Here is a 26,954-nt window from a genome sequence, read left to right as displayed (position 1 = left end):
GATCTCTGCATCCACTCTGTGAAGAAATCAGGAAAATACTTGTGAACCAAGTTTTCTTCCTTCTAGCCCTTCACCCCTAATTGTCTAGATCTCGCTAAATCTGAAGAAAGCTCCTCCTTCCTCTTCTGTTCAGAAATTGATGGGATGTTAGTGTGTTTTACTCTTCTACCTTGAGTATAGAAGATGCAATAGGGATCTGTTCTGAAAGTACTCCTTTAGTCATATAACTCAGTGATACAGAGTCTCATAGGTATAAGGCTCTGGATTCCATTTCAGGCACTTCCTAAAAAGAAAAACAAAACAAAACCCCAAACCCCAAAGAAACACTGTATCAGTTTATAGTGGAAACTGCAATCCCCAGGGTAAAACTGTTTTACTAAATAATTTCTTCCATGTTTAGTGATAAAGACTACAGCCTTCCTTTTTTTTTTTTTTTTTTTTTTATTCTCCATCCAGTACTTGTGAGTTTAGAAAGTAGTAGTGGTGATAGTAGGTAGTAGTAGTTAGTAGCCTTTAGGCTCTGAAACAGATTGCAGATACAGGTTTGAAAGTAGAGAGATGATTCAAAAGGCTAGTGCCAGAAGCGGCTACAGAACCTTGGTATGTTCCAGGAAGCTGAAGGAAGAACTTTCAGAGACACAGGTAAAAGATCCAGGATAGGAAGCAGCTAAAGAAGGAAGTGTAGGGTCAAGGAAAATGAGAAGATATGTTGTAAACTCCTTGTTAATACTCTCTTTAAGACCAAAGAGGTTTCATAAAACCTAGGAAGGTGTGGTGGGTACAAAGAAGAGAGGCGAAAGATTTAAACAATCAGGAATTGTTTGAAAGCAGGAGTTAAGGGAGGAAATGAATTAGAACAGTTGACACAGGCAAGGCAGCTAGGAGTGTAGTCCCTCAGGGAGTAAAGGAGAAAGGCCTGATTTAGACTATTGGGTTAGTTATTGATTCAGAGGAGGGATTCCTTTCTGGAGAAACCTAAAATGAAGAAGCCACTGCTCGAGGAGGTGCACTGAAATTTCTAAGCAGTGTCTGAAAGATTGGTTGCCTTTTTTTTTCTTATGTGATTTTTTTTTTTCCTGTAAAAACAGAAGCTGTTTCTTTAAGACTTCAGTAGATTCTTATGTGCATAGTTATAAGTCTTCTGTGTTCCTTTGGTTGAGTGCTATCAGCTCAATTCCTGGCAGTACAATTGCTTTCCATTTGTATTCCTTTATTCCGGTTATTTTTCTACCTGGGTACAATTCAGTGATCTTTTTTTGGATTTTATTTTCCTTTTTCTTCTTGATGTAATATTTAATGTTTGAACTTTTCAGATTCACAGCAGACAATTGATTTTCTGTGTTCTTCAAATTATGTACTATAATACCCCAAGGGGTGGGGAGACGAGCTTGTAAAAGAAAATTTTTTCTCTATGGATTTGATTATATTTTATTTTAATAAAGAAGCAGGGTGTCATGTAGCCTGGGCTAGCCTCAGCTCACTGTAACCAAGAGTTACCATTAACTCTTGATCCCTTCTCTTCACCTACCAAGTGGTAGGATCACATGCATGTGCTACCATACAGACTCCTCCATCTGATTTTTACTGGGGAAATTTAAATAGTCTGGAGTGATGTAGTGATTCACTGGCAGGGCTGCCCTTAAACATTTACCACATGGGAATTATCTTTTTCTTATGCTGTCTGTAGCATAAATAGGGCCTTTTCTCTGTTCCTTAACTTTAAGCATTTGGATTATCACTCTTGTTTGCCGAGGTATTAACTTTGGAACTTACATGATCTAAAAAACTCTTTTTTTAAAAAAAAATTGAGCTGGTGATGCTGGGCTTGGTGGTACTCATCTTTAATTTCAGCGCTCAGGAAGCAGAGGCTGGGGATCTCTATGAGCTTCAGTTCAACCTGGTCTACCTACCAAGTTCCCAGGACAGCAAGACCTACATAGTGATTATTCCAGTATCCTGGAAACTGAGACAGAATTAGGTTAGCCTGGCTACAGAGTAAACCTTGTCTGAAATTAAAAAAAAAAAAAAAAAAAAAGGAGGGCTGGAGAGAGATGGCTCAGTGGTTAAGAGCACTGGTTGCTTTTCCAGAGCACCCGAGTTCAATTCCCAGCAACCATATGGTGGCTCACAACTATCTGTAGTGAGATCTGGCGCCCTCCTCTGGCATGCGGGTATACATGGAGACAGAATGTTGTATACATAATAAATAAATCTTAAAAAAAAAAAGGAAGAGAAATGGCTTAATGTTAAGTGTCAGATCCTGATAGCAAGATAGGTAGGGGTGAGGCTTAAAGTTTGAGTTTCAATCAAAGGCCAAAATTACCCCAATGTTCTTGGTCCCCGCACCATACTTTGAGCAACAAATGTATAAAGTTGTTCTAGTGTTGCTGTTGAAAACTTAGAGGTTAATCTTTCACAATCAGAAATATTAGATTTTACAAGGTGCTGGCACCCTGGTGGTTGGACTTTTTGAATTTACAGATTATAATTTATCCCACGGGTATCCCTTGCCTCCACCTTTATGGTAACATTTTATTATGTTTGTCTCCACTGTGGTGAAACAGCTAGCAAGAGGTCTTTGTTTTAAGCTTTGTATTATTTTGCTCTTAAGATATTTAGAGCAAAAGGCAGTAAAAGCAGATAACAGCATTATAAATCAAACTGACTTTCTAAGAATGTTTTTCATCATTCTTGTCTTTATTCCGCACATAACAGTGGGCTTTGTTGAATTGGTCCAAAAATAAAGGTTGCTAAGCTGAGGGTATAGGGTTCTTGCCTAAAGTGTGGAAAGTTCCAGATTCAGTCCCCAGCACCACTAATGAATTCAATTGAGTGAGCGAGTGAGTGAGCGAGTATGGCTTTAGGCCTGGCCTCACAGTTTTTGCTTTTATTTTAAATTTGAAGAAATAGGCTTTATATTTCTGTTTTGTGTTTTTTTGAGATAGGGTGTGTTGCATGATGTTACCATGTTGCATGGTGTCCATTCATCTTAGGTATGTTACCAACCACAATCCACAGAAATTAGTTCACTCAATTTGAATTCAGTGAACCAATTAGTGAGTTTATTGGAGTTACTTATAGGAGCATGGGTTACTCAAAACAGCTGTGTGACCTGAAGGAGTTCCTTGCCCAACTTATTGGTTTTTCCAGACAGGGTTTCTCTGTAGCTTTGGAGCCTGTCCTGGAACTCCGCTCTGCAGACCAGGCTGGTCTTGAACTCACAGAGATCCGCCTATCTCTGCCTCCCAAGTGCTGGGATTAAAGGTGTGCACCACCACCACCCAGCCTCCTTGCCCAACTTTTGAAGGCAGCCCTGTTGAAAAATTTCTCTCCCTTAGTAATTGTTCACTGTAATAGAACCTTGAAGAGGAGTTTATAAGTCTTGTACTTTGTGAGATTCTTGAGCCATTATATTTCGTGAGTTTCCTGAGACTTACGTTCCCTTAGCTTTCTGTGTCTTCTGAGACTCCCTACTCCATCATGGATAGAATGCTTCAATTGAAAAAATAGCTACATGATATTTTCAAATATCCCAGGCCAGCTTTGAAGTTGTTATAAAGCCAAGGCCGACCTCAGAATTCCCTAGTCCTCCTGCCTCTTCCTCCGTGAATGGTAGTAGGATTCCGTGTACATGACCACACACATCATCAATATGAGACATTGCCAAGCACAAAATCATGGCTTTGTTTTATTAGCGGATACATAATAGCAAAGTGATGGCCTCAGAACCTCAGCAAACTTTACTGTCCTATGAATGAATTGGATCTGAAGGAGATGGGAAGTACAAGGAGGGAGATTGACAGTGATAACAGTGTTTGAGTGAAAATACAATTTTTTGTTGCGGTGATAGCTTGAGTTTTTATTGTTGCTTTTGGGGAGGTATTGTTTTGAGACTGGATTTCACTATGTACCCTTATGGCCTAGAACTTGCAATGTAGACCAGTCTAGCCTCAGGTTTACAGAGAGATCCGCCTGCCTCCCAAGACTGGGATTAAGTTATGCAATGCGAAAGAGGCCAGTACTAGAGTTGAGTTTAGGACCTCATAAGTGCTAACGGGGTGCCTTGACAGTGAACTGTGTCTTCAGCCTTCTTTTTCCTTCTTATTTTGAGGTAGGGTTTTGTAACCTTTAGATTCTAATTTATATGAGCATGTGCTTTCAGCATAGACACACTGCCTTCCTCCAAGCCTACCTTACTTCATCCTGAGCCAGGCCATGGCTCTTTCTCTTCAGGGTTTATGCTGTTTTCCCAGAATGCTAGCACAGATACAATGTCTGCACAGACAATAATGGATTGCATCTATAATAAAGTAGCAAAAGACTAGGCCAAGAACATAAAGTACTTTAAATTGTTTAGCAATAACCTTTTATATATACTTCTGATTTTTGTTAGGTCACAATATTACTTTAAATTAGATGACTCTCAGACTCATTTTATTCTTAGTTATTTTTTGGTTATAGATTAACTTTATGTGTATGAGGTATTTCCTGCATGAATATTTGTGTACCAGCTGCACGCTTGATGCCAAAGAGGTTAAAATAGAGAGTAATATACTCCGAAACTGGAGTTACAGTCTGTTCTAAGCTCCATGTGGGTGTTGGGAACTGAACCCAGGTCCTCTGGAAGAGTAATAAGTACTCCTAACCAAGGAACCATTTCTCCAGATCCCCATTTCACTCTTTTAAAAATTTTACGTTAACTTTTATTTTATTTTGTGTGTGTGTGTGTGTGTGTGTGTGTATGTGTGTGTGTGTGTGCGCGCACACGTGCGCATGAGTATGCCATCGTACATGAGGAAGCCAGAGGACAGTTTGTAGGAGTTGATTCTCTCTTACTACTTGGGCCCTAGGCCATCAGACTTGGGTCATTAGGATTGATGATAGCAAGTACCTTCACCTCTGAGTCATCTCACTGGCTCATTATTTTACTCTAGATAATCCCAAGATTTAAGAGACAGAAACTGGAGACAGGTATGGTGGCAGAGGGAGGCAGGTCTCTGTAAATTTGAGGTCAACCTGGTTTACATAATGAATTTCAGGACAGCCAAGCCTATGTAGAGAAACCCTGTCTCAAAATGAGTGAGGAACTTTATGATAGAACACAATGACCCCCTAATTCTAAGTATTCAGGAGTCTGAGACAGGGGGATCAAGTTTGAGGCTAGACTAAAAAAAAAAATAATAATAAGTATGATGGAAGAGAGAAATGGAATTATTACTCAGTGAATATAAAATGAACAAGTACCTCTAGAGATCTATAGAGAATAGTACACACACTTAATAATAATACAGTATATGCAGTTTAAAATGTTAGAGTAGTTTTTTGGTTTTGGTTTTTTGTTTTCTTTTGTTTTTTGTTTTTTACTGTTTTGGTTTTTTTGAGACAGGGTTTCTCTGTGTAACAGTCCTGGCCGTCCTGGAACTCATCTTGTAGACAAGGTTGGCCTCGAACTCAACAGAGATCCACCTGCCTCTGCCTCCCGACTACTGAAATTAAAGGCATACACCACCGCTACCTGGCGATAGGGTAGACTTTTAAAAGTTTATTTTTATCTTACTAATTTATGTGTGTGACTGTTTCGTCTGCACGTGCATCTGTGCACAACTTGCATGCATGATGCCTTTGGAGGCTAGAAGAAAGTTGCATCCCCTGAAACTGGAGTTAGAAATGGTTGTTAGCTTCCAGTGGGAATTGAGCCTGGATCCTCTTGAAGATCAACAGTACCCTTAATTACTAAACTATCTCATAGCACTTTAGTATTCTCACCACTAGAAGTTGGGGTGGGGGGAAGGATGATAGTAATATAAGGTCACTTTACTTATATTTAATGCTTTGTTTATCCTGAATATATGCATATCCAAACTTATACAGTAAGCAGTGTACCCATAAAATTTTCTTTCTTTTTTTTCCCCGAGACGGGATTTCTCTATAGCTTTGGAGCCTGTCCTGGAAGTTGCTCTGTACACAAAATTTTCTTTTTTTAAGACAATCTCTCAGTGTAGCACTGGCTATCTTGAAACTTGCTATATAGTCCAGACTGACCTTAAACTCATAGATGTTCTTCTACCTGCATGCTCAGCATTATATCTGAATATAAAGAGGTGTGTTTGGGTCTCATGTGACCCAAATTGCTCTTGCTCATTATGTAGTTGAAGATGGCTTTGACTTTTGATCTTCTTACTTCCACATCCAGAGTGCTGATTTTACAGGTATGCAATGCAATCCTCAGTTTTATTCAGTGCTGGAATTTAAAACAAGGTTTGAGAGAAAGAGACAGAATGTGTGCATGTGCAAGCAAACAAACACTCAATTTCTTTCCCACTTGTTTTTGAGAGACAGGGTCTCTCACTGAATCTGGAAGTTACCTATTTATTTTGTTTAGCCAGTGAGCCCTGGATCCTCCTCTCTCTACATCCCCAGCAGTGTGATTACAGGTATATGCTGCCATGTCCAACTTTTCATGTGGGTGCTGGGAATCAAACTCATATCCTCAGTGGCACTTTACCAACTGAGCCTAGTCCCACACAGTACAGCTTCCTGGAAAACGTTACGACAAAGTATGATTTCTAAGGAGAATTTAATAAAAAACAGCAAGGCAAAAGGCCCTGGATCTGACCCCTAGAACCATAAAAAGCATGTAGACTTTCTTCTAGTGTTTTATAAATAATTACAAAATGTATTTTTCTGTTTGTTTTTGTTTTTTGAGGTAGGATCTTACCGAGTATTCCTAGCTATTCTGGTCTAGCCTTAAACTCAGTGATTTGCCTCTCCAGTATTAGGGTTAAAGCTATGCACCACTACATTCTATTCCTTAAGACTTTTAAAGTTGATTTTTAAAGGGTTTGTTTGTTTTGATTTTTGGTTTTTTGAAACAGGGTTTCTCTGTGTAACAGTCCTGGCTGTCCTTGAACTTACTTTGTAGACCAGGCTGGCCTCGATTGAATTCACTGAGATGAGATCCACCTGCCTTGACCTCCCAGATGTTGGGATTAAAGGCATTAATTATGTTTTTGTTTTTTGAGGCAGGGTTTCTCTGTAGCCCTAGCTGTCCTGGAACTCACTTTGTAGAGTAGACAGGCTTCAAACTCAAAAGATTTGCCTGCCTCTGCCTGAGTGCTGGGATGAAAGGCATGTACCACCACTGCCCACTTTAATTCTTTTTAATCAACAGGAAAAAGTATATATTTGTAGTGTACAGCATTTTGAAATATCTATGTGTTGAGGAATCTTTAAATTATGCTAATTAGCATATGTATTGCCTTAATTATAGTAAGAGCACTTGAGGTGGTTAACTTATTTTTGTATGCTGTGCAATAGCTATCTTGAACATTCTTCTTACTGAAATTCATTTTTTTTACCTAATGCACCCCAAATGTATAAGTTTTAAACTAGCTTTACTGATAATTTTTAATATAATTAAATGTCCAGTTGATGTTTCTAGTGTCTAGTGACTATGTTTGTGATTGGGTCAAATTATATGGCCGAAGCTGGTCTCAAGCTTCATCCTTCAGCCTCAGCTCTGCAAATACTAGTTTTACAGTCATGTGCCGCGGTACCTAGCTCTGATGATTGTGTGTGTGTGTGTGTGTGTGTGTGTGTGTGTGTGTGTGTGTGTGTGTGTGAGAGTGTGAGGGGGGGGAGAGTTAGAAGACTTGTGCCTTTTGATTTCACATATACAATTAACGATATCTAGGGATATAAAAACTAAAATATATCCCTAGACATTGCCAGCTGTCTCTGGAGGCTAAGTTCCCTTGGGTTAAAAACTTGAACCTGTAGGTTGTTGCTTCAATTTTCCCATTTTGTTCTTTTGATAATTTATTTTTTATAAGAAACCAGAATTAAGGGCTGGAGAGATGGCTCAGCAGTTAAGAGCATTGCCTGCTCTTCCAAAGGTCATGAGTTCAATTCCCAGCAACCACATGGGGGCTCGCAACCATCTGTAATAAGGTCTGTTGCCCTCTTCTGGACTGCAGGCACACATGCAGACAGAATATTGTATACATAATAAATAAATAAATAAATATTAAAAAAAGAAACCAGAATTAATAATGTATTGTTTCTCCTAGACTGAGCTTCACTTCTGCAGTGTATTTTAATACCCACCTGTCTCCGGGTTTTGTTCATTGGGAGTATGCTCTAGAGTCTTCATCAGTTTCAGAGTTTTTGTTTTGGTTGGCAAGATTTATAATGTAGATGGTAGTTTTTTTTTTCTTCCATCAAAGAGGTAGATTGTTTTTTTGATTTTGTTTTTCGAGACAGGGTTTCTCTGTAGCTTTGGAGCCTGTCCTGGAACTAGCTTTTGTAGCCCAGGCTGGCCTCAAACTCACAGAGATCCGCCTGCCTCTGCCTCCAAAGTGCTGGGATTAAAGGCGTGTGCCACCACCGCCCGGGTGAAAGAGGTAGATTGTTGAACAACCATTGATGGATGCCTAATTCATTCACCAAGGGGATTTTAGTTTAAAATGTATGTATTTTTATTTGGCAAACCTTATCTTAAATAACAATTTGTGTTCTCCCTTAATAAAGGAAGGGGAAATGGAAGGTGAGGCGGTTGAAGCCATTGTGGAGGAGTCTGAAACTTTCATTAAAGGAAAGGAAAGAAAGACTTACCAGAGACGTCGGGAAGGGGGCCAGGAAGAAGATGCTTGCCACCTGCCCCAGAACCAGACAGATGGGGGTGAGGTGGTCCAGGATGTCAACAGCAGTGTACAGATGGTAATGATGGAACAGCTGGATCCTACCCTTCTTCAGATGAAGACTGAAGTAATGGAGGGTACAGTGGCTCCCGAAGCAGAGGCTGCAGTGGACGATACCCAGATCATAACCTTGCAGGTTGTAAATATGGAGGAACAACCGATTAACTTAGGAGAACTTCAGCTTGTTCAAGTACCTGTTCCTGTGACTGTACCTGTTGCTACCACTTCAGTAGAAGAACTTCAGGGGGCTTATGAGAATGAAGTATCTAAAGAGGGCCTTGCAGAAAGTGAACCGATGATATGTCACACCTTACCTTTGCCTGAAGGGTTTCAGGTGGTGAAAGTGGGGGCCAATGGAGAAGTAGAGACGCTAGAGCAGGGGGAGCTTCCTCCTCAGGAAGACCCTAGCTGGCAAAAAGACCCTGACTATCAGCCACCAGCCAAAAAAACAAAGAAAACCAAAAAGAGCAAACTGCGTTACACGGAGGAGGGCAAAGATGTGGATGTGTCTGTCTATGATTTTGAGGAAGAACAGCAGGAAGGTTTGCTGTCTGAAGTTAATGCAGAGAAAGTGGTTGGTAATATGAAGCCTCCAAAGCCAACAAAAATTAAAAAAAAAGGTAAAATGAGTTTTTCTGTAATAGTCTTGTAAAACAATTTGGGGATAAAGGCTATAGCAGCTTGTGTGCAAGTTATTTTATTAAATTTAAATGCCCCCCTTTCTTTTTAATTTTTTTAAGGACATCTAGTGAGTTCCCTGGGCATTTAATCAGTACAAAAGAAGGGTTTTGTTTTTGATTTTTATTTGTTTGTTTGGGTTTTTATTTTTTTTAAGATTTATTTGTTTATTATATGTATAGTATTCTGTCTCCGTGTATGCCTGTATACCAGAAGAGGGCACCAGATCTCATTACAGATGGTTGTGAGCCATCATGTGGTTGCTGGGAACTGAACTCAGGACCTTTGGAAAAGCAGCCAGTGCTCTTGACCTCTGAGCCACCTCTCCAGCCCATTGTTTGGTTTTTAGATAGGGTTTCTCTGTAACATCTCTGGCTGTCCTGGAGCTTGCTTCATAGACTAGACTGGTCTCAAACTTCAAGAGTTCTGCCTCTGCCTCCCAGATGCTGGGATTAAAGGCATAGGCCGCCACCACCCAGCTCAAAAAAAGGGTTTTATTTGTGTTTTTACGTATTTGGTTTTCTTTTGAGTTTTTAAGTCATAAAGAGAAGTGAGTCTATTGATGCTGTGAATTAATTACTTAGATTGACTTTGATTGTAAAAGGTTAATAGGTTATAATTGTAGTTTAGAGTTAATTGAAACACTGAAGCACTGTGACAAGTAGATGTTTTGTTTTGCATACAGGTGTGAAGAAGACATTCCAGTGTGAGCTTTGCAGTTACACATGTCCGCGGCGTTCAAATTTGGATCGTCACATGAAAAGCCACACTGATGAGAGACCACACAAATGCCATCTCTGTGGCAGAGCCTTCAGAACAGTAACCCTACTTCGGAATCACCTTAACACACACACAGGTGCAGGATATGAGTATGGGGCTGCAGCAGAACCAACGTTAAAACATGGTTCTTAAAACTATCCGGGCTTACTGCAGGAGGAAGTTGAAGAATACTATTTTGTTCCTCTTTATGATAGCTGTGGTTTTTACTTGACATAATTCATAAAGACTTTTTATCATTGTGTTGCTGAGGATTTAACAGTGACAAGAAATGAGACCCTAAAGTCCAAGGCAATCAGTGAGAAAGAACACTAGAAATATAAGTAAAATCCTACCTATGTTAAAACTGTGGCTTTCTTTTTGTTCGTTTCTGGTAGCTTTATCTCAGAGAAGGTAAGTTGTTCACAACTTACTAATAGAAAACTATAAAGATCATTCTGGAAATTCATTTATTGTTGAAGTACAAAAAATTCTTTAATACTGTGTTCAATTTTCTGATACTAACTTCATGTTGGGTATGCCTAGATTCCAGTGAAGTGACCATTTACTAGACCTCTCTTAAACTCTTGTGCTGGCAGGTTTTTTTTGTTGTTGCTGTTTTGTTTTGTCTTTTTGTCAGTTTGATACAAACTATAGTTATCTGAGAGAAGAGAAAATGCCTTCATTAAGAATGACCTTATGCTATCATGTAGGACCTATTCTTAATTAATTGTTCATATGGCAGGGCCCAGCCCATTGTGGGTGGTGCCACACCTAGGCCAGGTGGTCATAAGATATATAACAAAGCTGACTGAGGGGCTGGAGAGATGGCTCAGAGGTTAAGAGCACAGACTGCTCTTCCAGAGGTCCTGAGTTCAATTCCTGGCAACCACATGGCGGCTCACAACCACCTATAATGAGATATGGTGCTTCCTTCTGTCATGCAGACATATATGCAGGCAGAACACTGTATACATAATAAATAAATCTTTTTTAAAAAAGGCTGAGGAAGCCAGAGGGAGCAATTCAGTTAGTTCCTACCCTGACTCCTCAGCAATGTAGTGTGACCTAAGAATTGTAAATTGAAGTGATTTTGGTTATAGAGTTTATTGTAGCAGTAGAAACCCTAACTAAGACAACTCTTTTTTTGAAGGCTTTATCTTTTTAGCCTAAGTACTTGGTTGTAAATCTTCCCACCCAGTTTTTCGTGGAGAATAGTTCTCTATTTCATTCAGAGTAGGTTTTCCCGTCTTTAAGTGCTGACTGTTGATTTTTATTTGATGCACCTGTTGTCCGATAAATTAATCTGTTATCATTCTTTAGAAGTCAGATAAATTAGACAGTGGATTGTCTATTGCTTTACAAGTGGTGTGCTATATGTTGGGGTATGCTTTATCATCTAGTCACATTATAGCACACACACACAAATGCATCTAGTACTCCGAAGAAACTATATTGTCCTTTGATAGGATTTGTCAATGTGTATGAGTACTTCTGTTTTGTACTGTACTTCAGCCTTGAAAAGTTCATTCTGTGGTTATCCAGAACTGATTTGGTAAAACTTATTTACCTGGTTAAGCAAGCCTGCAAGAGTCAAATGTGTACATGCTAGAATGTTGGCAGAGGTTTCCGTTCCGCCTAGTCCCACAATAAACACAGAAACTATATTATTTGCAATACTGTTTGACCAGTCACATAAGTGTATTGCTAGCTAGCTCTTACATATTTTATCATGAGGCTCGTGGCCTACTGGCAGGGTTCCAGCTAGTGGCTTGCGTCTTTCTTTGGCTGCTCCATGGCTTCTCACTGACTCCGCCTTCTTTCTCCCAGCATTCAGTTTAGTTTTCCTGCCTAACTCTATTCTGCTAAGCCACTGGACAAAACAACTTTGTTCATTAACCAATAAAAGCAACACGTAGACAGAAGGACTTCCCACACCACTAGAATGCCACTTTATGGTGAAGAATAAGCTTTTCATTTTAAAAATATGCTTGTATTGCATTCTAGGGGGCGTTCTTTGGGTTGGTTGTTTTAGGCAGGGTTTCTCTGCACCACCCTGGCTGTCCGGGAATTCACTTTGTAGAGCAGGCTGACGTTGAACTCACAGAGATCCACCATTGTCTGTCTCTAGTACTGGGATTAAAGGCATATGTACCATGCTTAACTTCTAGGGGATGCTCTTGCCTATAAAGTTGTAGCAAATGAAAAATTAGTTGGTGAACCTGGACCTTGAGCAAAAGGACATAGGTAGTCATGAAGTGCAATCAGATGGACATCCCTGCTCCACAACAGTATCTGCTACGTTGATAGTTGTCATGCTGGTTTCTACCAAAGATAGATCTCTTTTCTTCCCTCAGTAACACTAGGTACAAATCAAAAGTTATTGTTTTGATGTAAATGCTGCTTTTCTGTTGTTAACTTATTTTCTGTACCATCATATTATATATACTTCATAGGAAGAGTTCTTTTACTCTCTCCTAGCTCAGTGGTACTGAAGAAGCAAATTTAATGAGTAAATAAGCATTCCTTTTTCTCTTTTGTTTTGTTTTTGTTTTTCGAGACAAGGTTTCTTTGTGTAACAGCCCTGGCTATCTTGGAACTAGCTTTTGTAGACCTGGTTGGCCTTGAACTCACAGAGATTCAAGTTCCTCTGCCTCCTCCCTGAGTGCTGGGATTAAAGGCGTGGCTGATTTTAATTTCTTAGTTACTGTCATTTTTCAGTGATACTTCCCTTTTTATACTTTGTCCTTTTAGAAAAGCATTTTTGTAGAGTTAGGGATGGTGTCTTGTGATTGTAAACCTAAGCATTTGGGAAGCTAGGGTAGTAGGATTAAGAGTTCAAGACTTGCCTGGGTTATATATTTATATATTGAAACTTTATCTTTAAAAGAGAGAAAGAAAAAACAAAGAAAATTTCTACAAGTGTGTGATCTACTACTTGACATTATGAGTTTTCCTAATTACATTTTTTTCCTTTTTTTTTTTCTCTTTCTTTTGATTTTTCAAGACGGGATTTTTCTCTGTAGCCCTGACTGTCTAGTAACTCACTGTATAGACCAGGCTGGCTTCAAACTCAGAGGTTCATTGGCTTCTGCCATCCAAGTCCTGAGATTGAAGATGTGCACCAGTACTACCTGGCTAAGAAGAATTTTTCTATTCAAAGACACTAGATTCAAATAATTAGCAGAAACTGAAGTTTAGCATGTGTTTTTACATTTTAGGGACTAGTACTGAAAATTCATTCAAACCTTCCTGTAGCTTGTAGAGCTACTTTCAGCATTTGCAAGAGCTTTGAGTCATACATTGAACCCTGTAATTTACTGGGCCTTTAATTTTTCCTGTTATCCCCTCCTTCCTTTAGGTACTCGTCCTCACAAGTGCCCAGACTGCGACATGGCCTTTGTGACCAGTGGAGAATTGGTGCGGCATCGTCGTTATAAACACACCCATGAGAAACCATTTAAGTGTTCCATGTGTGATTATGCCAGTGTAGAAGTGAGTGTCGAATTATTTTTTGGGAAATTTCTTAGGGAGGGGTGTGTGTGTGTGTGTACCAATTTCAGGGTTAGGCATGCTAGTGTATACTTTTAATCTGAGTACTTGGGAGTCAGAGGTAGGTAGATTCTGTGAGTTCAAGACCAGCCTGGTGTACATAATACCAGGACATCCAGGGCTATATCGAGAGACCCTGTCTCAAAAAAAGAAAAAGAAAAAAAAATCCCATATATTAATATAAGAAAATGCTCCTATACATTGAAGAAATAACTGTACCCATGTTGTTTTAAAATGCAAGATTTGGTGTATCTCTCTTTGTTCCTAGCAATGGACAGGCTCTGGATTGTGAGTTTGGCATTACCTTAAAGTGGGTATTGAGTTTGAAGCCTACTGGAATACAGTTAAGACTCTGTCTTAATAATTGCAACATTGGGAGGTTTGGGGTTGGAGCTGTGAATCAGTGATACTTGCTTGGCAAGCAGCAGCATTCATGAGGCTCTAAATGCTTGTTTCCTATCACTTAGAGGAAAAAAGGAAGGTAGGAAGGTTATTGACTTCAGTATTTAAGTCTACCGTATTACCAAATTGGATAAGGATACTACCAAAATGGGACCATGGTTGCATAAAATTAATAAGCAACCAAACAAATCTAATATTATATTGAAAAATAAGTGGTTGCTAAGTATGTTCAAAACAAGACTAGTTCAGCAGTGTGTATTACTTTATAGGTAGCTGGAAAATGGACAATAAAATTCAATTCTCATCACTGAAGTCCTAATAAGACTTGGGAAAAGCCAGAGTAAATGTATGTTAACTAACTCTGAATCACTAGTGATCCCTCATGCCTATAATCCCAGCACTCAGGATGCTGAGGCAGGTGGATTGCTGCAAGTTTTAAACCAGCCTAGGCTATAGAGTGAGACCCTGTCTCAAATTTAAAAAAACAAAAACAAAAAAAACCCACAACTACCAAAACGTAGGATCTGAATGCTGTTTTGTTGTAATATTTTAAGAATTAGAACTAATTGAAGAAGATAAGTATATTATAAAAGTAGGAAGATAAAATTATTTTTTTCTTTTTTAAAAAATTGTTTGAGACAAGGTCTGACTAGACCAGGCTGGCCTGGAACTTAAGAGAAACCTGTTTGCTCCTGCTTCCCGAGTGTTCAGATTATAAGCCTGTTCCTCCACACCCAGCTGTTTGGATTTTTTGTTTGTTTTCTTTCCTATTTTGTATTTGCTGGTCGGGGGTGGGGTGGCATTGCTGCCACTCAATGAGTGTGAAGGTAAAAGGAGAACTTCCGGAATCAATTTTTTCTTTTAACCATGTGGATCTTGAGGGTAAAACTCAAGTTATCAGCAAGTGCATTTACCCACTGGTTCATCTTGCTAATCTCCCTAAACAACATTTCTTACAGATTTTTTTTTAAACCTTTGAGAATATCAGTATTATTAACTGAAGACCTTAGAATAGGAAGAATTCAGTGGGGGAGAGACCAGATATAACAGAAGTATGCAGAAATAAAAAAATTTGTGCATGAAACAGTGGTTTAACCCAGTGCCTTAGGCAAGAACTCGACCAGAGAGCTATATCTCCAGTCTCCAAACATCTTGCACTAGTGTACAAGTTGTTTATCCCTTATCGGTGATGCTTGACACTAAAGGGGCTTCAAGAATTTCTTCCAGGTTTTGTTTTTTTGTGGTTATGCAAGGGGTAAGATTTATTTTTTTAACTATATGCGTAGTGATTGGGTAAATAGGAGTGCAGGTGCCTACTGGGGCCAGAAGTTTGGATCCCTTGTAGCTAGAGTTGCAAGGGTTGGTTGTGAGATACTGTGAACCTAATGTGTGTCCTTGGAAGAGTGGTACACGCTCCTAACCATCAAGCCATCTCTCTAGCCCCCCCACCTTTGGATTTTACAATATTTACATAAATGTTCTGACATCTTGGCAAAGGGACTCAAGTTTAAGCATAAGATTATGCACACAAACTAAAGGTAATTTTATGTAGTTACTTACAGTGTACCTATATTTTTACTGAGACCCATCACATGAGATCAAATTTGCTACTTGCTGGTTTGTCAGTTCTTCATTTGGGGGACTTGGTATGGGTGCAGCCAGTGGTAGAGTATCAGGCCCTGTGTTCAGTCCAACGCTGTTTTAAAAAAAAAAAAAAAGAGGAGTAATAAGTTTTAGACCTCTGAGCATTTTTTTAATTTCTTTTCAATTAGAAATAGATAGCCTAGCCTATTCTAATAGGAACTGTAAAATCTTTGTGCTTCTAACTCTGGTAGTGGTGAAATGACTTAAAACTCAGTAACAGTAAAAACCACTTTGGTAGTATCTTTGGACAGAAAACGTTTCAAATTTTTCCAAAGGGCATGAATAAATGAAGATTACAATTTGATTTCAAATTTTTATCAGCAGAATAAATGTGAATGACAAGTTAAGAAAAAATTGGAATTTAATGAGGGATCTATGCTGTTGAATTGTGGGAGTATGTGTAATCAGACAGTGTGGGGCGGGTGTGGCAGTGAGAGGGAAAGGAGAAGATTGAGCAGTGCTGCTGAGATGGTTACTTGACCCCTGAGCAATTGTGAAAATTTAGTGTGTGATTTTTCTTGGGTATGGAGGATTTTCCCTTAAAATCAGAATTTTTTTTCCCAAAAAATCAGGCAGGCATTAGTTATAAATCTTTGAAGTACTTCATAGAGTCAGATTTGAACTCATAGGTTGGGGTAAAGTAGTTACCAAGAGACAGACAGCATGGCCAGTGGCAAGAAAGACAAGTGAGAGACTCAGATCTCAGCCTGTCTGGGAAATACTAAAGAGAGAAAAGAGGGTGGGGAATTAAAACATAAATTTGGAGTTGAGTTTTGTAAGAAATTAGTATAAAAATAGTCATGGAGGGCTGGAGAGATGGCTCCGTGGTTTTTAAGAGCACTGACTGCTCTTCCAGAAGTCCTGAGTTCGATTCCCAGCAACCACGTGCTGGCTCAGAACCACCTATAATGAGATCTAGTGCCCTCTTCTGGTCTACAGGCAGGATACTGTATAAATAAATAAATATTTTTAAAAAAATAAAATAAAAAATAGTCGTGGATTACTTATTAGAGTGTTGTGAAAAGTTGCAAACAGAAGTAAAGAAAGGGCCGGAGATGTGGCTCATTTGTGTCCCTGGGTTCAGTCTTCAGGACCACCACCACCACCACCACAGGGAAGAAACAGTTAGAAGTAGAGACTATAGTATACCATTGTGTACCTTATCACCCACTCAGTTATGACTGAAAACAGTTTGCCTGATCTGTGTTCTACCCGTTTATCCCACTCTAGTTGGATTGTAGTACTGCTGAGATACAGCAAAGGCTACAATGAAGAAACATCTATCTTTTAGACTTTTACTAACTTTAATGCCCCAAAATGAAGTTTTGGTGCCTAACCCATAGAGTTCAAATTACAGTCCTTGTTAACAGAAGTGTAAGAGGTTCGGTTGCTTTCATGTTTCAGGTCAGCAAATTAAAACGACACATTCGCTCTCATACTGGAGAGCGTCCGTTCCAGTGCAGTTTGTGCAGTTATGCCAGCAGGGACACATACAAGCTGAAAAGGCATATGAGAACCCATTCAGGTAGGACTTCTCCCCTCCTGCTACTAACGAGCTGCTCTTCAGTGAATCCTGTAAACTGCCACATGCACCCAAGGCTTACCTAAAAGGAAGAAAAGCTCTGGTGCCGGGCGGTGATGGTACATCCTTTAATCCCAGCACTTGGGAGGCAGAGGCAGAGGCAGGTGGATCTCTGTGAGTTCGAGGCCAGCCTGTTCTATCAAGTGAGTTCCAGGACAGCCAGGATTGTTACACAGATAAACGCTGTCTTTAAAATACCAAAAAGGAAAGAAAAGCTCTGATATATTCTCCAAATTGATGGTTCTGAAAATACACTAGTGAGCAATTTTATTCTATTTGAATCTTCTTATAAGATGAGAATGGTTGTTTTAAGGGAGATAATAAAATGTTGTGGTATAGATTTTCAACCCCAGCAGAGGCAGACAGATCTCTGTGAGTTTGAGGCCAACTTGGTGTACATGGTAAATTCCAGACTAGCCAGGGCTACATAGTGAGTCAGTCCTTGTTTCTAAAAATAAAATAAGTTTGGATAGATTATCTAACATAATTGACTCTCCCTGAGTATTATCATTTTGTAAAAAGAAAGTCTTGTGCTAAGTGTGATAGAGTATAAGCCTATAATATTCACACTCAGGGGGCTGAGATAAAAGGATCTCTAATCCCATACTGTCCTAAGCTACAAGACAAAACCCTGCTTCAAAAAATGAATAAATAGTTCTAGTTTTCTCTATGGTAAGCTTTCTCATAAAGACTGATTCTAAAATGGAAGGCTATGTAGAGAGAGCTGAGCAAAGCAAAGGTGTAGGGTTTGTTTGCTAATTCTGGAGATAGGAATGAGCTGAACAGTTACATCAAGCCTTACTTTCTCAAGAAAGGCCTTAGAGCCTAATGTATGTTTCTGCCACTCAGCTACTTACCAACTAAGCCATAGTGTTTATTCATTTAATTTGTTCATTCTGTATTTCCTTTTAAGGGGAAAAACCTTATGAATGTTATATTTGTCATGCTCGGTTTACCCAGAGTGGTACCATGAAGATGCACATTTTACAGAAGCACACAGAAAATGTGGCCAAATTTCATTGTCCCCACTGTGACACTGTCATAGCCCGAAAAAGTGATTTGGGTAAGTACTAGAAGCAAATAGCAAATTCATAAAAATAAAAGCATAAAAACTTTTATCTTAAACTTTTGTGTATGTGAATGGCTTATCACTTAGTGAAAGCCCTTGCTTAGCTGTGCCCCTTCCCCCATACCTTCTCTTTATTGGAGTCAAACTACAAGATAATATATTCTGAACATAGATTATACATACATTGAATGGAAATTGTAATGGGAAACAGTATACCTGTCTGTAATAGTAGCTTTCCTTTCCTAAATGTTCAGAAAGTAGCATATGTTTCAGTTTAAGCTCCGTTTCCTTCAGGTTTTTCAACAGTATTTGTGCAGTCTCTCAGCAGTTAGAGTATTATGTTGGTTTAGTGGTAACTATTCTTGTGCGTAGTTAAGCCAGAATTACAGAGAAAGTGAATTCACCTATAGGAATTTTAATGTAACCAATGCTTACACATAATAACATCTAGAGTTCGCTCTTAATCTTTCTTACCAAAGAAGATTAGAAACCAGGAGTAGGTAAGTGCCAGCACTTGGGAAGTTGAAGCAGAAAAATCAGGAATTCAAGGACCCTGTTTTTGTTTGTTTTTTAAGGGGAGACTGAGTAATATTTTGAATAGACAATGACTTTGAATACTATATGTTCATAATCTTAATCTGGTCTGTCATACTCCTCAACAGTCCAACTAGTTACTCTTTTAGGGCTACTCCCATTCATCCTTAGTAAATTCATTCATTTCTACACAGAGCTCTTGGCTCTGCTCTGTAGAAGGCACTGTGCTACAGTTATGTTGGACAAGTTCTTTCCTTTTTTTTTAACTATGAATCTTCCTCTTTCTTTTTAAGATATCAAGGCAACAGGTTAAAGTTTCCTGTTAGAAAACCAGCTATCTGACCTCATTGTATCTACATTTACCTTAACATTTCCTATCTACGCTTAGGAGTTGGTGTCATCTGTCTGTGCCTTGTCCCTTCACCCTCAACCCCACTTTCCTGTTTACTTAAGTATTTTCATTATTATTATGTTCACCTTCACTCTCATATCCTTGATTTTTCTTTTCAACTTGGTGTACTAATTTCTCTCTATTCTCAAAGAACTTATTTTGAACAAGACCTGGTGGTATTGATCAGACATTTTAGTTGCTCCAGAAACTGAGGCAAGAGGATAACAAATTCAAGGCCTGCTTGGGGTTCCGTGAGTTCAAGGCCACTGTGGGCAATGTAGTGAGACCCTGTCTCAAATTTAAAAAAAAAAAAAAAACTAGTGATAAAACTCAGTGGTACAGTGTTTGCTTGGCATAAGTGCCCTGAGTTTAGTCTTCAGTATTACAAAAACATTTTAAAAGTAAAAAGTGGGGAGCTGGAGAGATGGCTCAGAGGTTAAGAGCATTGCCTGCTCTTCCAAAGGTCCTGAGTTCAATTCCCAGCAACCACATGGTAGTGTGTACAACCATCTGTAATGGGGTCTGGTGCCCTCTTCTGGCCTACAGGCATACACAGACAGTGTGATATATACATAATAAATAAATATTTTAAAAAAAATTTAAAAGTAAAAAGTGAATTTTTTCAGACTCACACGCTCCCCTCCTCACCCTACCCCTTATAGCTAAACTGTTTTCACTAAGTTATCCTAACCCTGGGTTTAACTCATTTCCCCCGACCAGCCCTGATGAAGTCATGTCCTTCCTAGCTTTTCCTGGCCTGTCTTTAGTATACCTCTCATGTATGTGCTATACCTTTACCCCAGGAAAGTGGCTGGCTGTGGTCAGTGGCCCTCGTGTGGGACGTAGTCAACTTTCTGCTCCTCGTTTCCGTTGCTTCCCAAGCAGTGCCCCCAGCAAACAAGTAGTGTGCTGCCCTCTCTTCCCAGGGCCTCTAGGACTGAAGTCCTATTGGATTCCTCTCTCTGGTAGTTCCTGTCCCGTTTTTTAAATTGTCTCTCCCTCCCTCCCCCATGACCTTAACTCTTAGATTTAAAGCCTAACATAGGCTGGACATGGTGGTGAAAGCCTTTAATCCCAACACTCAGGGGGTGGATAGACTGTAGTCTATGATATCTCTGTCAGTTCCAGGCCAGCCTGGCCTACTGCACAGCAGGCTCCAGGACAGCTGGAAGTCATAGAGACCCTGTCTCAAAAAAAGAAACAAGCTTGAGCATGCTTGTTCTTACTCCTCCCCTTTTGAATATGACCTTGGGTCTACTCAAGTTCTAGTACCAGTTCATCCTTTCCTGTCCCCATCCCCATTTCAATGGCATTGCTTCATTCCCTGCCAGAACAGACACTCAGTTTGGTTTTAACCCCTTTCCAGCATTTCTTATCTCCTAAGTGGCCATGCCATTGGGTGTCATCTCCAACATAATTTTCTCTTCTTCAGTTCACCTCACATTTTATCGGTTAGCTCCTATTGCCCTCACTTCCTGGCTTCCGTGTCCAGTGCAGGCCTCTTTGTTGAGGTTTCCGTCTTCTGCCTGCTGCTCTCTTCCTGTTGTTACTGGTGGATTGGATGGGAGTGACACGACACTAGGGACCGAACCCAGGGTCTCACACCTGCTATACAAGTGTTTTAGTTCTGATCTCATACTCTTAAGCTGTGGAGTAAATAATGTATTATTAAGTAATTTTTCTTAAGTAAATAATGTATTATTAACTCGTTGAAATATTTAACTTATGATTTTACAAGTTCAACTTTATATTTTGTTTGCAGGTGTCCACTTGCGAAAGCAGCATTCCTATATTGAGCAGGGCAAAAAATGTCGCTACTGTGATGCTGTGTTTCATGAGCGCTATGCTCTCATCCAGCATCAAAAATCACACAAAAACGAGAAGCGCTTCAAGTGTGACCAGTGTGATTATGCGTGTAGACAGGTAGGTGCTATCTTAGTTAGAAAGCCATTGTACTCTGTCCTTGTCAGGTATTATCAGAGGTAAGGTAGCTGTTGTCTGTGTGTTTGTGTGTGTCCTATGTGTTTTGTTTTTGTTTGTTGGGATTTTGTTTTTGTTTTGTTATGCTTTGTATTTTAAGACAAAATTTCTCTGTGTCCTGGAACTTGCTTTGCAGACCAAGCTGTCCTCAAATTTACAGATGTCCGTCTGCCTCTGCCTACCAAGTGCTGGGATTAAAGCCCTGCCTGGTAGCTGCTTCTAAGAAGAGTATTTTCAGTATAAAGAATACTACCAAAAATCAAGGATGCTACTCTCTGAACCAGTTAGTTGAATCTGGGTTTCCATTTAATGCTCTTTCCCTCACAGTTGATATCTTAAGGCACACCGTCAACTTCTTTCAAAGAGAGCTAGGAAAACAGACCAGCAGGGGTGAGCAGGGTTTCTGGGAGCACTTTGCCTCCCTGTAAGTATACTGTTAGCATCCACTCCTTTAAGATGATAGGCCTGTGGTGTGCGTGCATAGCAGCAAGGGTAGCAGCTGTGACGCGCTGAGGCCTTTCTGACAGGCAGTTATGTTTTCAGGAGAGGCACATGATCATGCACAAGCGCACTCACACGGGGGAGAAGCCTTACGCCTGCAGTCACTGCGACAAGACCTTCCGCCAGAAACAGCTCCTTGACATGCACTTCAAGCGCTATCACGACCCCAACTTTGTCCCTGCGGCCTTTGTCTGTTCCAAGTGTGGGAAAACATTCACACGCCGGGTAAGGATCAGTTTTCCCATGGTTCCTAATATCATGTGCTTGATCTGCCATTGCAAAATGCAGTTTTTGCCACTGGAGTGATAAATGTAGAGATGCTTTGCCGTTTGGAAAGAGTCATTCATCACTATTCTAAGCTCTTCTATCCATGGCAGGAGCCTTCTGTCGATAGGGACTGCAGTATCTTGTAGGCTGATGATTAAAAGGCATTTCCTTGGGTAGACTGAAACCTGCAATCCATCTGTCCCTAGCTAGCTTGAGTCTCTTCTGTTCTCTGTGTTGTTTAGCCAAGTAAGCACTGGTCAGCCACCCTGAAACCCCTCTAACCACAGGCACTGAGTTTTTCCCCTGGGAGCCCAGCCTGATCTTCTGACAGGTGTTCCCTTCATTCCTTTCCTCCCCCATATGACTGCTCTAGATGCTGTCCATCTCCCCTGAGTGGGGAGGGCAGGAATATGTGCAGTACAGTTAACAGAACTCTGGGATTTTATACATTCCTTAAAGTTTGTTTTTATTCAATTAAAATAAAACTTCCAGTCTGAACTTACCTCTTTTAGTAGTATGAAACAAGGTTTGTTCCTTTTGTCAGAATACAATGGCAAGACACGCTGATAATTGTGCTGGTCCGGATGGTGTAGAAGGGGAAAATGGAGGAGAGACAAAGAAGAGCAAACGGGGAAGAAAAAGAAAGATGCGTTCTAAAAAAGAAGACTCCTCTGATAGTGGTAAGTGAATTATTTCTTGATTTCGTTAGAGGTGACACAGTTGGAGGCCCAGTTTCCAGAGAGTATGTGCAGAATATATATATATAGAGGCCAGAAGATCACTCTTCTCTTGTGCTTGTAATCTTTCTAAAGCTGGGCGTGGTAGTACATTTCCTCTGGAGGTAAAAGCAGGAAGATCAGAGCAGGGTTTCAGTACCTCACTACATAGCAAGTTTTTTTTTGTTTTGTTTTGTTTTTATGGTTTATTTAACTTTATTTTATGTGCATCGGTGTGAAGGTATCAGATCCCCTGGAACTGGATTTTCAGACAGTTATGAGCTGCCATGTGGGTGCTGGGAATTGAACCCGGGTCCTCGGGAAGAACAGTCAGTGCTCTTAACGGCTGAGCCATCTCTCCAGCCCCACTACATAGCAAGTTTAAGGCTAGCCCTGGCATCAAGGAATATCAGGTGACCCCCAGAAGTTACAAGTGTTCACAGAGCCTAGATAGCTCTGAAGTTTGCTGCAGAGGTCTCCGTTCTCAAAGACGTTGTCCCGTGCCTTTTCTTTTCCTGCTACTGTTTTGTTCCTGTTCTGTCTCTGAAGAAATTATTGATGACCCTAACAGATTTCTGCAGTTCTTCTTTTTGTCTGGAATTACTCGTTCATTCTGGAACCTTATAGGTAGTGTCTTCTTTTTTTTGTCCCTGAATGTTGGAGTCAATCTTGACTGTGGACTCTATCCTACTGCTAGCAAAAGCCATATAGTCTTGTTTAACCCCTTAGTTCTGTCCATCAGCCATCTGCTGAGATTGACCAGAAAATTCTGTTACTTTCAAGGATTTTTCAGGCTGGTTAAAGGCTCTTAACTTTCAAAAGTTAAGAGCACAGACTGCTCTTCCAGAGGTCCTGAGTTCAATTCTCGGCAACCACATGGTGGCCCACACCATCTATAATGAGATCTGGTGCCCTCTTCTGGCCTGTAGTGATATACGCAAGCAGAACACTGTATATAATAAATAAATCTTTAAAAAAAATAATTTTCCAAAATTTCTAAAAGCCCCCCCCCCTCTTTTTTCCCTTGCTTTGGTGTTTTTTGAGACAGAGTTTCTCTGTGTAGCTCTGGCTGTCCTGGAACTCACTCTGTAGACCAGGTTAGTCTCAAATTTACAGAGATTTGTCTGCCTCCTGAGTGCTGGGCTTAAATGTGTGTGCCACCAACGCCCATCCTAAGACCTTAGTAAAGGAAATGTAGAGCAATGTTTTTAGAAAATTTGTTCGCTGTCTCTGTTTCACAACTCTGCTTGACCCACCACCTGTGCTTTGATTTCTTGAGAAGAAAATGCTGAGCCAGATCTGGATGACAATGAGGAAGAGGAGGAGCCTGCTGTAGAGATTGAACCTGAGCCAGAGCCTCAGCCTCAGCCTCAGCCTGTGGCCCCAGCCCCACCACCTGCCAAGAAGAGGAGAGGGCGACCTCCTGGAAGAACCAACCAGCCCAAACAGAACCAGCGTAAGTTGCCTGCCTTGTCTCAGTATTCATCTTCTCCCTTGTTTGAGGAAGCCAGATGGGTCTGTTCTTGTGGAGGTGGGCACTGAGCCATGAAAACAAGTTAAGGTCATATTGGCCAACACTCTCAGGAAACTTTGGTTTTGTTTGTTTGTTTTGTTTTAAAGGAAGTTTTCTATAAAAACTTATACATTCCAGTCAAAAACATCCATAGTAGAAGGGTGCTGACGTCCTAAAGGCAGTACATTGTTAATGTGGGAGAGTTTGTAAAAGAACCAGTCCCCATCACCTGCAGAATTGATGTGGTTATGGATAGAAGAGCCAGATTTCAAGGAGTGAGGGATAAAATAAGGAGTGCACTGAGAGTGTCTGTCTAGAGAGGCTCTCCCCCGTAAAGCTGAGTACTATTACCACCCACAGTTCCAACCCTTGGGGGAATAGGGCTGGCCTGGGCTACATGAGGAAGAGGGGAAGGGAAAAAGAAAAGAGAAATTGAAGTGTATGGTCCGGCCCAGAAGTGTGTTCCCTTTCAGGTACACTGCACAGGTGGCAGCAGTGCTCACTCTGCTCAGATGCGTCTCTAGATCTCCTCAGAACAGCCCTTTCCTCTTGAAATTCAAAGTTTAATCTGTTATTCTTCCTAAGAATAATTATATTCTTCCTGAGCCCCATGTTCAGATGGCCATCACAGGAAAGAGTTAACTTTGAATCTAGAACCAGGCCCTTCATTTCACCTACACAACACTCGATTGGAGCACTACAGAATCAGAACTGTCTGCCCCATCGTACACTCTGACTTTTCCTAGTCATATGCTGGGTGGGGCCTCACATTACTATAAATCCTAAATTCACAACATATGCAATTTGGAAGCCCATGAAGATGAATGTCAGAGTTTGGTATCTGACAATTTCTAGCCTATTGGGCTTTTATGTATGACCACTTAATATTAGCAGGGACTTGTCTTGCTTTTTTTTTTTTCCCCCCTTCATCGCTAAGGCTTTCTATGTTGCTGCCATTCCACTCACTTGTCAGCTTATGAAAGGATCTCTGTACTCTCTGGGGGCTTTAATGTACCATTTGTTTTGTTCCTGCTCTTATTGCCAGCAACAGCCATCATTCAGGTTGAAGACCAGAATACAGGTGCAATTGAGAACATTATAGTTGAAGTCAAAAAAGAGCCAGATGCTGAGCCTGCGGAAGGTGAAGAAGAGGAGGCTCAGGCAGCCACCACAGATGCCCCCAATGGAGACCTCACGCCTGAGATGATCCTCAGCATGATGGACCGGTGATGACGGGGTCTTGCCCGTCACCAGGACTATTGAGGCTGTGTTTAAACGGCCCGCATCTTAATTTTCTCTCTTCTTTCTTTCTTTTGGCTTTGGGAACGGCATAATTTTACACCATTTTACCAAACATACTGAGAACGAAAGCTTCAAGGATGATGTTAGAAAAATGTGATTTACTAGAACTTGTTGTTTGATGTTAGCAAATCATGGAATGTTCTAAGTCTCTGAGGGTTTACTGTGAAGTGCTGAGGACAGTGTTGATGCCTAACTAGTTTTCTTAGATGGAAACAGAGACATTGAGCCCTCTCTCTTGATTTAGTAAACAACTCCAGAATGGCCACGGGTTTCCCAGAGTTCTATGGTCTTCCCAAGAGAGTTTTTAATTGTAAATGCAGACTTGGGAAAGACTTAGACTTTTAACCTGGTTTTTGCTTTTGCTTTTCCCTGACTCCCTTTGCTCGGAGTCAGCTGCACACCAATAGGATGGCATGCTACGATCAGTTTCTGTCCTGAGTACTTTGCCGCTTTCTTGGCAAAGTTTCTGGTATGGTCAAGCTTGTAAATAACCTTTTTTACATTTTAATCTTTTCCATTAATTAAGAGGTTGAGAAGAAGTGCAGTGTGTAAGAAAACCCAGCATTTTAATTACTTGCAAATTAAGGTACCACGGACTCAGTGGTGTGTAAATGTTGAATCGGATCCCAATCATGAAGCAGAAGGGCTCTGGACCTGCTGCCTGCAAGTGGTGACACCACGTGGAAAGTTAGTTTCCAGCTCATGGAGCCAGCATTCGAACCTTGAACAGATAACTCTCATTATGATTTCCCATCAACATTTTCTTTGCTCTGTTTGTAGCTGAATGTTATATTTTTTAAATCTCTGTTAAAGCCAGAATAGTTGATTATGAATGGGCCACAGCCTTGGCAAGCTGAGCCAGAAAATTTCACTTGGTCAGTAATTTAAACTTCGGATCTAAAAAAAAAATTAATAATGTGAAGTAAACCAACTTCAAAAGTGATTCTTGCACATGAATTGTCACATGTTGACATGTGTTTTTTTAAAGAGCCTCAGTCTGACTGATTTCAAACCCTTTTTTTCTTCTGTGTATTGCTTTAAGAGAGCCATCAGTTAGCTATCAGACTCTAGGTTGATGCATTTTTGTACTTAGCTGTACTGTGTGATATTTTTCATTATTTTAGGACGCCAACATGAGACCTGTAATAAAATATGTAATGGGGTTGAAAGCTGGGGAGGAGGATCTACTGCTGTACAGCTAATAAATCATAACGGATTAACAGGCACTCACTCTGCAGACTCCTTCCGTTATTCCTGTTTGCTGGGGTCCCTCAGGGGCCTGTGCACAGCTTTCTCTCTACGACGGTCTGAGATGGATGGTCCTGGCAAATGACAACATGTGCAGTGCAACTTGCTTCAAGCTATAAT

The 26,954-nt window shown here is 40.3% G+C and overlaps 1 protein-coding gene across 2 annotated transcripts in view; it reads left to right on the top strand.

Moving 5' to 3' along the window:
- Ctcf (CCCTC-binding factor) overlaps positions 1 to 26,812 on the top strand; it is a 49,535-nt gene extending 22,723 nt beyond the window's left edge. The window contains exons 3-12 of one of the 2 annotated variants that reach the window (XM_085681672.2): positions 8,530 to 9,319; positions 10,063 to 10,233; positions 13,495 to 13,628; positions 17,136 to 17,256; positions 18,227 to 18,376; positions 21,070 to 21,230; positions 21,831 to 22,013; positions 22,600 to 22,735; positions 24,051 to 24,227; positions 25,330 to 26,812. In XM_085681672.2, the coding sequence (XP_085537798.1) occupies positions 8,539 to 9,319; positions 10,063 to 10,233; positions 13,495 to 13,628; positions 17,136 to 17,256; positions 18,227 to 18,376; positions 21,070 to 21,230; positions 21,831 to 22,013; positions 22,600 to 22,735; positions 24,051 to 24,227; positions 25,330 to 25,514 (2,199 nt within the window). In that variant the 5' untranslated portion in view covers positions 8,530 to 8,538 and the 3' untranslated portion in view covers positions 25,515 to 26,812. The remainder of the gene's footprint in view (positions 1 to 8,529; positions 9,320 to 10,062; positions 10,234 to 13,494; positions 13,629 to 17,135; positions 17,257 to 18,226; positions 18,377 to 21,069; positions 21,231 to 21,830; positions 22,014 to 22,599; positions 22,736 to 24,050; positions 24,228 to 25,329) is intronic. The other variant, XM_085681673.2, reaches the window with a different exon arrangement.
- Positions 26,813 to 26,954: the final 142 nt, after the last annotated feature.

This window comes from Myodes glareolus, chromosome 22 (assembly GCF_982192425.1).
Source record: "Myodes glareolus chromosome 22, mMyoGla1.1, whole genome shotgun sequence".
NCBI lineage: Eukaryota > Metazoa > Chordata > Mammalia > Rodentia > Cricetidae > Myodes > Myodes glareolus.
Note: the sequence above shows the minus strand (reverse complement) of the source record. Positions and strands in the feature narration are given on the sequence as shown.